At 34.5% G+C, this 15,163-nt stretch overlaps 1 protein-coding gene across 3 annotated transcripts; it reads left to right on the top strand.

Moving 5' to 3' along the window:
- On the top strand, positions 659-9,085 carry LOC109347667. Of its 3 annotated transcripts, none has more exons than XM_019587633.1 (9): positions 659-827; positions 1,282-1,370; positions 1,548-2,459; positions 2,539-2,653; positions 3,827-4,600; positions 4,764-7,362; positions 7,814-8,007; positions 8,118-8,232; positions 8,265-8,420. In XM_019587633.1, the coding sequence occupies exons 1-9, from the start codon at positions 776-778 to the stop codon at positions 8,269-8,271; spliced, it is 4,857 nt and encodes a 1,618-aa protein (XP_019443178.1). In that variant the 5' UTR covers positions 659-775; the 3' UTR covers positions 8,272-8,420. The 3 variants fall into 3 exon arrangements, with proteins under 3 accessions (XP_019443178.1, XP_019443176.1, XP_019443177.1); XM_019587631.1 differs by lacking the exon at positions 8,265-8,420 and adding an exon at positions 8,427-9,085 and having other exon boundaries at positions 660-827; positions 8,118-8,177; XM_019587632.1 differs by lacking the exon at positions 8,265-8,420 and adding an exon at positions 8,427-9,085 and having other exon boundaries at positions 661-827; positions 7,817-8,007; positions 8,118-8,177.

The following is a 15,163-nucleotide window of genomic DNA, read 5'->3' as shown; positions in this document are numbered from 1 at the left end:
CATATATTAAAAAATATGGTGAACCCTCCGATTAACGATCCAATAATTACTTATAAAACCATTTTAAATGTTTTTTATTTGTATTTAAAAAACAAAAATTTATTCATAATTCGCTACCCCTAATTTAATATGATTGCAATTCATAATTATTGTTGTCATGTCACTCAATTAAATTGATGTCGAATTTATTTGATATAGTCTAACTTATTTATTTTCAAATTTTGATCTACAATTTATTTCTAGTAATAATTATCAAATATGTAATTCTGCATGATCACATTTTTTAAATTTTTTGGCTCTTATTATCTTTGTTATTTTTCTGTTTCAAACCATGTGAAAATAATGAGTTGGATAAAATTATATGTTCATAATAACCAAATCAACCACACTTTAAATTATTTTCAGATCACACTGAATCAAATTTGATACTTTAGTCAAACCAAAATGAATATCAAATAAACTTTATTAAATAATTAAAATTTAAAATTGCAAAATTTATTCCAAAGGGAAATATATATTAATATTTTATTATTACTTATAAATTTGTAAATTATTTTATTTATTTATTTATTAATTTTTAATTAATGACTCTATCCATTGCTAACGTGCGCTGACGTGGTTGCTGTATGTAAACGTGTACCCTAAGCATTTATCTTCACAAGCTTAACCTATATACCCCGCTTCGCCTCTTCACTTCAGTTTTCTCTTACCTTCGCTCTTTGCACTCATTAGGGTTTTCACTTTCTCTCACTCAATTTTCACCGATTCATTCTCAATGGCTCAACGCACCAATCTTTCTCCCGTTCATCCGCTTCAGATCTCCAAAGGTTTTTTTCAATTTCAGTTTTTTTCTTTTTAATTTTTCAATTTTCAAAAGTGAATTCGTTTAATTTCTTATGTGAAATGCTGATAAGTTTTAAGTTTGTTTTAGCTAGTGGACTGAAGTGTCTATCTTTGGTAAAATGTGGTGTAAAACGTGTGGTGGGCAAAGGGTTTTGATATTAGGTTTTTCTTTTTGTTGTCTCTTTAGAGGGTCAGCGCAATGGTAAGGTTGTCTCTTAGTGACCGAGAGGTGGGTTCAAATCCCGGAAACAGTTTCTCCACTTGAGGGATAAGACTGCTTACTTTTAGGATTCTACCCTCCTCGGTCCCCACTAGGTGATAGTGTCCTGCATGTGCACTGGATTGTCTTTTTTGTTGTTGTTGTTGTTCATGCTTTCTGAATGTTTGGTTTAATCTCAGACTCTTTTAATAACTGATGTTTCTGTCCCTTTTGTGCAGATCTTCCTGGCCCTGACACTGTGATTCCACTTTCACCACAATGGCTTCTGCCAAAGTCTGGGGAGAGTAAACCTGTAGCAAAAACTGTGGTGTGTAATTACTACTGAATTATGATTGTTGTTATTTTAAATTTTAGCCTGTTTGTAATTTCTAGAATGCTTTTGGCAAATAAGACTTGTGTGTGCGTGTTGGATTTCAGAAATAATTTGTAATTGCTGGAAAGCTGTTTTATGTTTCCGCTAAACTATCTATGTCACATGACTCAGGAAAATCATGTGAATCCAAATTCACCATTCGGAAATCGCTCTGAGACTGTTAAGGCAGCTGGAAATGGTGAGGATGTGCATGATGCCCAGAAGAAAAAAGATGTCTTTAGGCCATCCATGCTTGACTCGGAGAGTGGACGCCGTGATCGTTGGCGCGATGAAGAGAGAGACACTAAGTCCTCCATACGTAAGGATCGTTGGAGGGATGGTGGAGACAAAGACCTTGGTGATGCTCGAAGAGTGGATCGGTGGACTGACAATTCTTCTGCAAAGAACTTTGGAGAAGCACGCCGTGGTCCATCTGATAAACGGCACGAGTCAGGAAACAAGGAAACTAACTTTGACCAGCGGCGAGAGAGCAAGTGGAACTCACGCTGGGGTCCTGATGATAAGGAGCCAGAAGGTATTCGCGAAAAAGTGAATGACTCTGGAAGAGATAGTGATGGACATCATGATAAAGGCTTGTCTCACATTTCTAATCATGTCAAGGATGAGAAGGAGGGTGATCATTTTCGGCCATGGAGACCTAGCTTCTCGCAAAGCCGTGGAAGGGCAGAGCCTACCCACCCCCCTAACACAACACCGATCAAACAGGGTTCTACATTTTCCTATGGGCGCGGCCGCGGGGAGAATACTCCCCCAGCCTTTACTCTTGGACATGGTCGGGTTGGCTCTGGTGGTAGCTCAATGAATAATAGCACATACTCTGGAACTTTATTGGATAAAGTTGTAACTGAACATGGAGAACCTTCTGCCTTTAGATATAGTAGGACAAAGTTGCTTGATGTGTACAGATTGACTGATATGGGTACAGATAGAAAATTAGTAGACGATTTTGTGCAGGTACCTAATCTTACACATGACGAACCATTGGAGCCTCTAGCACTTTCTGTACCAAATTCTGAGGAACTGGTAATTGTTGATTTTTTGTTTTTGTTTTTTTAGCCATTGTCATTTCTATTGCTTTAATGGATTTCTTCTGTTTGATCAGTCTGTCTTAAAGGGTATTGAGAAAGCGGAAATAATTAGTAGCAGTGCACCTCAGGTGTCAAAAGATGGAAGGGGCTCAACAGATTTTACCCATACGAGACGAATGAAGTCCCAAGGTACATGCTGGATATATACTTGCAGATAGTTTGGGTGCAGGGTATAACCTTTAAATCTTGACCTTTTTAAGAGGCTGTGGTGATAAGTATAGAGAGTAAGGTTCTTTCATTTTGAAATTGGGTTATGTGAATCAGTGTTATCAAAACCGTACTGTACAGGCCGGTGAATTGCTCCTATACCGGTATGGTACATCAATTATACCGGTCATGCAATCATACCGGTCATACTGGTTGGTTTTAATTTAAACCATACCGGTCATAATTACCGGCTGATTTTCATTTAAAATCACAATTTTCTTATGAAAGTGACTTATTTTTTTACCAAAATGAAAGATCAAACACTTATGCACTCCCTTTGTTTATGTTTCTAAAACATTGTCTACTTCACACATTTTGTTTTAACAAATGTTGTAAATAAAAATATCTTTCACATTATTAATTTTGAACATTAATGTTAGTATAATATATATGTTCACTAGTATTTGGTTTAACTAATGAACTACCGGTTGAACCACTATACCACCATACTAGTACCCTGATCGGTTTGATGACCAATACAGTATTAATATCATTGATGTGAATTGCTCTGCAAAACTGATATGAAAAGTAAAGAATCTTAAGGTATCTGCCAACAGGTTTAAAATCAATGTTATGATACCCGAGCCGAACATCAAACCGGAAGAGATCCTGTATATAGGTTCTAACTGGTTAAACCGTTCGATCGGACCGGAAAACGTCCTATATATTATATAATTAAAATATACACATGAGTTCCATATAGCACATGCTTTTGTTTCTTATACCACATGATGTACTTCGTGATGGAAAACATAAACAAAACTATTGGATAGGTCATTTTAAGATAACATCATACACATGCTTCTGTTTCTATTTGGATTTTGGAGGTGATATTCATATTACCATATAGCACAAATTGTTGGAAACAATTTTGACTTGTTAATCAGTGATGAATTATATTCACTTGGTCAAAACAGTTTGTATTCCACATTAATTATTCTATTCTGCTTTGTTTTTTTGGCTTATATTATACCAAAACTTACTCCATCATCTGTTCCATCTCATTCAGTTTTTTCTTTAATGTGTGTAGTTTCAATGATTTGCCAAATTATATGCACTATACTTTTCAGCATTTCTGATAACTTTTTTGTACAGATAGAGTTGAAGATGAAGATTCTTACACAGTGGCTGACGGGTTCCCCATTAATAGTGATTCATCCTTTGAAGGAAATAGTTCTGTTCATCATGGTACTGCATGGCGAGCTACGCCGTCGGGTGAACATTCAAGCCCTCTCTTGCATGATAGCAGAGATGTGCCTAGTGATGTTAGATCAATAAAAGCAGATAAGTCCTCCATACATAAGGAAAGTAATTTGGCTTATTTATCTGACTCTAAAGATGCAAGTAAGTGGCGGCAAGCTAGTGATGACCCAATTATCAAGAGGAAGCTATCTGGCATTTTTGACAGCGAGCTCGAAAACAGGAGAGTTCCACAGACTGCTCCAGAGGATCTCTCCCTTTTTTACAAAGATCCGAAGGGTCAAATTCAAGGTCCATTTAAAGGAATTGATATTATTGGATGGTTTGAGGCTGGATATTTTGGTATTGATTTAACTGTTCGTCTAGAAAATTCAGCAGCTGACTCACCATGGTTTTCTCTTGGCGATGTCATGCCCCATTTACGAGCTAAAGCTCGACCACCACCTGGGTTTCCAGCACCAAAATCTAATGATGTTATTGATATACCTGGCCGGCCGAATTCCAGTACCTTTGGGAATACCCTTCCTGGTTTGAGTGAGGCTGATATGTTGAGAAATGATTCTAGGCACATGCACAGTCCTGTTACAGAATCAGAAAATAGGTTTCTGGAGTCACTCATGTCTGCTAACAAGGGCAGCACTCAGCTGGATGGTCTTACATTACCTGAAGGTTACCTGTTTTCTGTTTTATTTTTTCTTTCCAGTTTTTCTTTAATAATTTGGATGTGAATGTTTTCCATGCATGTGCTTTGTCTGTAATTTTTCCTATGTAATATATTGATTATGTTTTGAGATGAATATGTTTAACACCCATTAAGATATATGCATTGCAGGTTCACAACAAGGTTTTGTTGGAAATAACTCTGGTAGTCTGGACCCAGCTGGAGTAGATAGTGGAAACAACCTTCTCTTGCTAGCAAAGAGGATGGCATTTGAACGACAGAGGTCCTTACCCAATCCTTATACATTTTGGCCGGGGCGAGATGCTGCTGCTGTTGTGCCAAAATCAGATATTGTCCCAGATGCATCACTGCATTCAAAAAATTTGTCTTCAGTGAGTGGCAATTCCCACTTACCTCAGTCCCAAAATTCTGAGTTGCTGTCGATCATCCAAGGATTATCCGACAGGACATCTGCAGGCTTAAATAATGGCATTACTGGATGGCCTAATTATCCCCCACAGGGTGGATTGGATTCCCTTCAGAATAAAGTTGACTTGCATCATGATCAAAATTTCCCTCAAGTGCCATTTGGAATTCAACAGAGGTTGCAAGCACAAAACCCATTGTCTTCAAACAATTTGCTGTCTCAAGCTACTGATAACCCATCTAGTATGTTGGCAGCAGAGAAGCTACTTTCTTCTGGTTTATCGCAAGATCCACAAGCATTGAATTTGTTACAACAGCAATACTTGTTGCAGTTGCATTCTCTGGCAGGTGCTCCAACACCGCAGATGCCATTGTTAGATAAACTTCTGTTGCTGAAGCAACAGCAGAAGCAGGAGGAGCAGCAGCAGTTATTGAGGCAGCAACAGCTGATTTCACAAGTGCTGCAGGACCAACACTCTAACCAGCGGTTTGCAGATTCCTCATATGGGCTATCGCAAGGAAGTGGAATACCAATGGTAAATTTGCATGTTGATCCTTCTCAACTTCGACCACCACAAGAGATTTTTGCCATGAACTCTCAGATGCCAATTCCTACTGTGCATGATGAGCTCAGTAGTAATTATTTGAACTTACTCCCAAAAGTTAGCCAAGACACAAGTTATAATGTAAGAAATGAAGCTTCTGTACATCTGCCGCATCAATTATTTGAGAATACTGGTCAGAAAAATTGGGGCTCTACTCTTCCTGAACAAATTGATGAAAAGCACCAGAAGGAAGCATTCCCAACATCAACTCTTGTTGAACGTTCCCAATTGCATGATCAGAACAGATCCGAAGAGGAACCCCACATTGTGCAGAAACCTCTTTCTGTCATGACTGTGGCCTCTCAGCCTGATGAGAATTTTGGACATTTACAGCATGTTATGCCTGTTGCTATATCTTCAGTGGCATCTCGTGGGATTGAGTTGCCTCCTGTCAGCTATATTGGTAAGGATGTGGAGATCAAATCACATATTGCGGTTGAAGAGAAGCAAGCTGGAAGAGATGACTTCAATGTTGAGTCCTCTGTGGTAGATGCACAAAATGTTGAAGCATCTGAACCTAAAAAGCCTACTGATAAAAAATCTAAGAAGCAAAAATCTTCCAAATCTCAGTCATCTGATCAAGCAAAGGGATCGCTAAAAAATGTGACTTTGCAGCAGTCAGAAGCTGAAAAGCCAAATTTTAGTGATGTAAAGCCAAATCAAACCAAAGTTTCTGTCACGGCGGCAGCTGATAATCAAGAAGCTGCTTCTTTACCTGCTAGTGTTCCTGAAAGCATCCCTGAAAAAGTTGTTGTGAGTGAGTCCATCAAGACCATTGGTTCTGTTCCCAAACAGAATACTGAATTACCTGCTGGACGAGCATGGAAACCTGCTCCTGGTGTGAAGGCAAAGTCTTTAATAGAAATTCAACTGGAAGAACAAAAGAAAGCGGCGACAGAAAAGCATGTATCTGAGATTGCTACTTCCGTCAATTCCATGAATCTGACAACTCCCTGGACTGGGGTGATGGCCAATCCAGAGACTGGAAAGATAACTAGTGAAAGTCACATAGGAGGCCACACGGGATATCTGATTAAACCTGAAACTTCTGAAAACTTGAAGAGCAAGAAAAGTCCACTACATGATCTATTGGCAGAAGAAGTTTTGAAGAAATTTAATGAAAGAGATTCCAATATTCCAGATGATACGTCCTCACAAAATGTAGCTGTTCAGTCAGAATTACCGGATCATTCCAACTTTGTTGAGGCAAAAGAAAGTAAAAGAAGCCGAAAAAAGTTGGCCAAATCGAAGAGTTCTGGGGCTAAAGTCTCTGTACCTGTGGCATCTAATGAAATTCCCATAGCTTCAAGTCCTGTTGAAAGGGCAAAAATTTCCCGCCCTTTGCAGGTGGAGAAAGAAGTGTTGCCTGCCATTCCTGGACCCTCGCTGGGAGATTTTGTTCCTTGGAAAGGAGAGCGAGAGGCTCCAAGCCCATCTCCAGCATGGTCTACTGATCCTGGTAGGGTTCCTAAACCAACTTCATTAAGAGACATTCTAAAGGAGCAGGAGAAAAAGGCTTCTTCTGTAGTGCCCACTAGCCCAATGCCTACCCCTCAGAAATTACAGCCTGCCCAGGCTAATTGGAATAGTGTTTCGTCACGGTCAATTTCAGCTTCCTCTCCATCCAAAGTAGCCTCTCCAATCCAGATTAACTCCCATGCTTCTTCTCAGTCAAAATACAAAGGAGATGATGATTTGTTCTGGGGTCCAATTGAGCAATCTAAGCCAGAAACTAAGCAGTATGACTTCTTTCTCTTTGCTGTGTAATTATTATGTCTTGTTTGGTTTTGATTATTTTTCACCAAAGGTTTTTCAATCAAAATATCATGATATCATCTATAAGCTTTTCCAGAAGCAAATAAGTCAATCCATCCATAGCATCTATTATGCATGTATAATGCGCAAGCAATCACAGTTTATTCCGTATAACATCCAACAAGCAGATACATAACAAAATTATTTTTGCCCTTGACTTCTTCCTTTCCTGTGCCTTGGGGTACTGGAGAATGGTGTTCCCCAATTTCCTAAATCCTAAATTACGTGGACCACTGCCTCTTTGCAAGATGAAGCAGTTATATATTTTAAAACATGAATTTGAAAGTAACATATACATTAGTGGGTAGCTAATGTGAGTTTCCATAAATATCCTGTTATGATGGAGCTGTGGTTGATCATTGTTGTCTTTATAAGCAGGTCAGATTTTCCTCAGCTTGCAAGCCAGGGTAGCAGGGGTTCCAAAAATGTGCCCCTGAAAGGTAATTCACTCGCATCATTAACTCGACAAAAATTAGCTAGTAGCAAACCAAGTGAACAGTCTCTATCATCATCTGCCTCTTCTCAATCAATGCTGAAATCAAAAAGTGATACAATGACTAAGCATTCTGGTAAAAAAAATATTGATCATCAATTCATTATTTCATCTTTAGCATGTTAGTTCCACTTAATTGATAAACTCTAAAGATCTTGACCTATTGTCTCCTTTTCTGATTTTCAGAGGCCATGGGCTTCAGAGACTGGTGTGAAAATGAGTGTGAGAGGCTTATTGGGACAAAAGGTATGTCTACCATTTCTGGTTTTGGTTGCTGTTCTTTTGCATTGGTTGTTATGGAATTAAAGAAGTTAAAAGGTTTATGTGTATTAAATTATGATACCATGCATTAGGGTGAGTATATGATATGAGGATGGTGGTTTATCATTAGTATTGTTTCAATCTTCCAGCCTATAGGTTTTTAGTCAAGAGAATGCTGATATTGATTTACAATGCCAATATCTTTTAGTATTTCAATATTTTTTGGTGTTGCAGACACAAGTTTCCTTGAATTTTGTTTGAAGCAATCCAAATCCGAGGCTAAGACGCTTCTCACTGAAAACCTTGGCTCATATGACCGTGACCATAAGTTCATTGATAAATTCCTCAATTACATGGAGATGTTACCATCAGATGTTTTGGAAATAGCTTTTCAGAGGAGCGATCAGAAAGTCGGTGGACTTGGTGGAGGACGCACGCCATCTGCAAATGCAGCATATGCCGTAGCAGCCAATGTGCATGATGTGGGCAACACTGAAGGATCGTCAAAAGGAGGAGGTGGAGGTGGTGGAAAGAAGAAGGGTAAGAAAGGGAAAAAGGTCAGCCCTTCTGTTTTGGGATTTAATGTTGTGAGTAATCGGATCATGATGGGTGAGATACAAAAAGTAGAAGATTAAGATTAAGGGAAAGTTTGACATAAAAAAGAGAGACTATTTTATTGAGATGTTTCTTGCAGTAGATGTAAATACATTTTGGTCGTACTTTGTAAATGCTTTTTTTCTGCTGTAGGATTTTTATTTATTTTACAGAGAAAGGGTAGCAGGATTTATCGGATTTGCATAACCAATTTTGTCATGCTATTTTAGGACTTGTTTTGACCTTTGATGGAGCAGAGAATGATATAATCTAATGTCAGTCCTTGGTTCAATTTACTTGATCATTTGCTTTCATTTTTATAATCACTTGTGTTGCCAATAGTTTTGATGATTTCAAATCTGGAATCACTTTTCCTGGATAAAATTTTGAAGGAAAATGTGGAATTATAGCCAATATTTAGGGTGTTAACAAAGTCACTGTGGACATCGAAGGGGTAATGATTTTATGATGGAAATCAGCCTTTTATCATTTCATATGTAACAATGATATCAAACATTACTTGACCCTGTTTACACTCTTATTGTGTGTGCTATGTTACATGCATGTTTTTTTTACTAATCAATATCTCATACTTTTACAATCATTTCAGAAATTGTTTGACAAGAGTTACTTACTCTATTCAGAAGGAAAAACAGAAATTCAGGAGGGGTAGAAACACCCATTTGATTAAGTTTCGGTTTTGTTCAGTTATTATTGATTTATTTCCATCGAAGAACAAATATTTCACATTTTTTTGGCAATTGTAGCACTTGTATCACTCATTTTTTTTATTAGTTAAAAAAAGTAAAACATATTTATCAACTAGAATGAAATGATATAGGAAGTTGTACATATTTTGAGAAAGAAGTGATAGTTAGCCAAATATATTCAGAATACAAAAAAACTGTATGATTGTCTATTCATCATAAAACACTTAAAAACATGGAATCAATAAGCATCTAGCACATTCAGAGAACTCAACTTCTAATAAAGGGGAAGCTAAAATTGTACACTGCATTGCATATGACATTATCTAAGTAATAATATATATACAATTATACATCACAAACAAAAGGGCTAAGCTTAGGTTTCAAAGTGAGAAAATAATACATTCTCATACAAATTCTCTTGCATCATAAGAGAAATAACATGTAATAAAACAATACTTTATTTATTAATTATTAGTTTACAAGTAACATATATCACTTTCTTATTAGTAACAAAATTTGTATGAGATTTAGTAAAATGATTATCATTACTCCACAAGCCCTAACAAGCTTCTCCCTCTAACCCACTTCCTATGCAAACATAAACTAAGAAATTGTGTTATATATTATTTTCTACCTTAACCTTGATTACATAATAATTAAATACTACTTCCACATAAATAATTAATCAATAGACCCAAAATAATACTAATCTGGTAAAGTTTAGACAGAAGGCTACAAAACCTCATCAACAATATAATATGATTTAAAAGGCAAAGATAAAAAGAATAACCTCACCTGTAAAACATCGTATATAGAAGAAAAAATCGTAACTAATTTGTAACCCAAGCTGTTAATTCGGCAAACTAATATAAAAGTGACAAATGTATTTTGGTGTTTATATAACATGCTAGTTCAGACTTTGGTTTGAAAATATCTTTTGGACGGTCTCCTTATATGTTTTAAAAGAATTAAAGTTTGGGTATGACATGTAACCATATTTAAAAGTATTTTTGATAATATACCTTTAAATAATTTTATATTATTGGTTAGTAAACCTATTTTAAATAGGAATATGCGAGATGCAAAATTAAATTACATTATATAATATATTCCAATTTTACTTATATTATAATAATATATAAATGTAAATATAATATAATTAAATATGTTTATCTCTTAGGTTTTATATATTTATTTTAAATGATTTAAAGTTTGGTATCCTAAACTAAAACTAGACATGCTTGACCCATACAAAGAGCAAATGTGAAATATTCAATTCTTGTGAGCGATACTTATTTGAAAGGATAATCATACACTCCGAAAGAGATTAGTTCCATACTCATAGGGTGAAAAGATATCATTGGTAATACAAAACAAATATTTTTAACCAGCCTTACAACACTAACAACGACGGTGAAACCTTTGTCGTAGTGGGCAGAGTAAAATACATAGATCAAATGATGTCAATAATGTTTTATTAGAAATTATATTCATCGATAAAACATTGATCTCTAAGTCTTTCTTAATCATTTCGCCTATCATTTTTCTTGGGTTCCCTCTTCCTCTAGGAATTGGACTAACCTTCATTTGATATACTCTCCTTATGGAGCTAGTACTGGTCTCATCCACACATGTCCACATCACTTAAGGCACAATTCTACCATCTTTTATACAATAGGAGCTACTACAACTTTCTCACAATGCATTTATTTTTTGTCATATCTTGTCTAATGCGTTCACTCATCCAACACAATATTCTTATCTCTCTTACATGAAGTCTATTCCCTTGTTGTAATTTTATCGCTCAATATTCAATATCTAATAACAATGCATGCCTTATACAAAGAAACTTACCTTTAAGTTTGAGTTATATTTTTTTATCACATGTAAACCTGAAGTATTCTCTCATTTGATCAAACTCGTTTGAATCCTATTGTTCACATCTCTGTCATTTTCCGTTTTGTCTTATATGATTAACTCGGGATACTAAAATCTAGTGAGTTGTGGTATATGATAAAATCTCTAATCTTTACCTCTAGAGTAAGTTTTATTCACCTTTTGATAAACTCATACTCATAGTTGACAAGATCGAGATCTTACGTAAGATCGGAAGGGGTAGATGAAAACGTAAAACGTGTGATCATAACACGGATCGTAAGATTCTACCAAATATTGATTTTGTTATATATATACATATACACAAGATAATAAAAACTTCAGCTTTCTCTATTCCTATAAATAATAAAATTAACAAGTAGCACTTCATAAAACTTAAACTTCAACATCAAAATATTATTCACATTAAAGTATTAGGTCTCATATAATTGCAAAACTAACATGTCAACACAATAAACTAAAGTGTTTGCAGCAAGCAAAAAATACCAACAAGTATTAGAACCTAATATCTAAATCAATAAATCAAATCACGAAAGGGCATATCAAGATATTCATCTTCATTAATGTTTTTTGTTCAAATAAGAGAGATAAATTAAATTATAATATTTTAAAAAAGAACACAATAAGTGTGTTGAAGATGAAGAAGGGAAACTTACTTTATGAATATGAGAGAAACTTCTGGACTTCTTTCACATGGAAATTAATTTTTGGTATGGTTATATTTTTTATGTTGCTATTTAGGGTTTAAAATAATTTTGGGTGGGTCAAATGATTTTGGGTCATGGGTTTCCCTTCTATTCGGGTTTAGAAGATTAGGATTCTACAATTTGGGCTTTTGCAAAAAAAAAAAAAAAAACAGTAACTCGTAAGATCTTTCCGATTTCACGATCCTACGGTTTTCCCCGACGATCTCACCAGCAGTGGTGACATCGCATTCAAAGTGGGCACGTGACTCGCTAACTCTTGAAAACTCGTAAGATCTACCGATCCTACGAGTTAACTCGCGAGTTTAACTACTATGCTCATACTCCATATATTCTATTTTACTTCTACATGTACTAAATTCATATTCTTCTATAGTTTGTTTCTATATTTCTAACTTCTCATTTAATTACTATTGAATCTCCTATTAAATCAACATCATCTATCAAATGAATGCATCATGACAGTTGGCATCCAATATTATATATCTAAAATCAAATTTTATCCGGACAATTATAATTTAAAATTATAACATTTATTTTTAATTGATAATAAAACAACATTTTTCTATTTCTTTGCTTTATCTTACAAACACTTTTATAATTTGAATCACAATATCATTACTCTCCTCATTTTCTATCCAAACAAGTAAAAGAGAAAGATGGAAAATAAAATTCAATTCATTTTCTCTCATTCTTCTCTTGTATCAAACATTACAAAAATTTACATTATTTCTTCTCTTTCTATTTCTCCCTTAAATATAATTAGATTACATTTGTCTCCTTAGAACCAAAAACAAAATGAAGTACAGTAGAGGATTGTGATTCATATGAGAGTGACAGAGCCAGCAAACATTAACCAAATAGCAAGAAAGATGATTGCAGCTATAACCCATAATAACTTGTAGTTTCCCTTGCACACCTCTCTTTGTTAGAGGTGTCAATGTGGAAACTTCTTCCTTCATCTTAGTTATCTTGTTGGTGCCTTTTGGCAAGTGCTTTTTCTGGAAGTAATGTAGACATAAATATGGCAAAGAAAACAACAAATTGAGTAAATGGTGGGTGAGTGAGGTGTTTAGTTAAGAAAATTACAAGTAAATATGTGTACTGGCTAGATAAAATATGTTTAACTATTTTCATGGAGTTCATTTTTTTAGTCAATTAATGCACACAATTAGTTAATAAAAATATATTGTTAGAGCCCATGGATTTGTAAATGGTAGCTATATTAGTCATTATTTTTAAGAATTAAGGAATTAAGAACACATAGGCATATGTCCCATATTCTATGAGAAAGAAAGAGTTGAACATAAATTTTTTATATTCAATATTATTATGTTTATAATGAATAAGAAATAAGAGTTTAAAATTTATGTATCATCAGTGTAAAATATTTTACACTATTAACATATCATTCACTATTAATTTGCATTATTTTTATTTGAGAGTTAATGATAGTTAACATATAAATAGTGGATGATTTGTTGAAAGTGTAAAAAATACGTGTTTACATATTAAATTCATGAAATAACCATCTCGTAAAAAAGTACATTTTTTTAGAATCTCTGATAAGATGTTTGTTTCTTGCTAGTGACATGGAATATTTATGCTCTATGCTAATTGACTATTTATTAGAGCTTATTTTATGAACAAATTGCTTAAATGGAGCCAGCTTAATTCCTTATAATTTGTCTGAGATATTTACCTAGTGGCAAGGGCCTTGTACTTTTTTCTTTTCTATTGCGTTTTGCTCCTTTATTTCAAACAAAAAAGATAGATTGTTATTTTGAATTTTGAAATTGGAAGCATCAATGGTAATACTCTATACATAAAATTAGATTTGGATTAAAAAATTAAACACAAGTCAAGTGAACAGAATCAGATAAGGAATAAACATAAATGACACAACCTAACCATTATTAGTGATTGATCCCATTTATATGTGTCTATTCAACTATTTGATGCACATCATTAATTTTGTAAACTATCGATTAAAAATGAGAGTTAATAAATGTATGATGTGCAAACTTTTTCACTAATCTTAATTGACTCAAGAGTAATGCTAAACTCTCATATTAATACTTCTACCTACAAAAATGTAACACATGTCATTTGAAAATCAATAATAAAAAAATGAGGTATCATTATTGTGTATGGGAATTAGTATAAGGATATATAATTTTCCTTGACATAAATATAACAAGTTATATCCCTATGAATAAGTTTTTTTTACAGACTGAAAAAGATTTTAAATCCCTGATATAATGTTTAATAAATTAATAGTCTGACAACTTTGCTAAATTTATGGTTGTAGACTTGTAGCGGTTCGATCCATGGTGAAAGAAAAAACATTGTCTAGAAAACCCCATTTAAGTGAAGTTGGAGACACCCTTGATTTTAACTTAGGGTTTGATCCATGCTAAGGGTATGAAGAATTTTCAGTGGGTTATTTAACATATTTTTCAATACATTGGTAAGAATTTTAAATTTTCTTCAGGAATTTTAGTTAGTTATTATTCCACCCAATATGAAATATTTCAAATACCACATTAGGATTAGGAGGTGAAATTTTAAAATCTTTCATTAACTTCAAATCTCAACATTCTTTTCTTACTCCACCTTCTCCAAAACACAAATTAATTTTGTTGGATTCCATTCAGTCAGTTTGAGATTTGGAGATAGGGTAATTATTCATTTATGTTGCTTATATTTTTTGACTTTATCTAGTTAATATAGACCCACATTTATCCTTCCATCAATATCCATTAGTGAGTTTAAGGAAACCATTAACTGTCACTTAATGAGACATATTCCTTCATTATGGGCATACCTAACACATCAATGGATGACATATATATTTTTTACAAAAATCATTTTTTTAAACGAGATTATTTTGAGTTATTTTAATAAATAACCTAAAACATGTCATTTTGAGTTTCTTCTTCCTCCCTCGTACCTTCCCACCCCTTCTCCAAAGGCCTACCGCATCCCCTTTCCAAAGGCCTACTTGATGTCTCAACATTAGAAGGACAAAGCCGTTAACATTAATTGATAGATAAAAAACATGAAA

The sequence above is a fragment of the Lupinus angustifolius genome, chromosome LG05 (genome assembly GCF_001865875.1).
Source record: "Lupinus angustifolius cultivar Tanjil chromosome LG05, LupAngTanjil_v1.0, whole genome shotgun sequence".
Lineage (NCBI taxonomy): Eukaryota > Viridiplantae > Streptophyta > Magnoliopsida > Fabales > Fabaceae > Lupinus > Lupinus angustifolius.
This window is presented reverse-complemented; position numbering and strand designations above follow the sequence as displayed.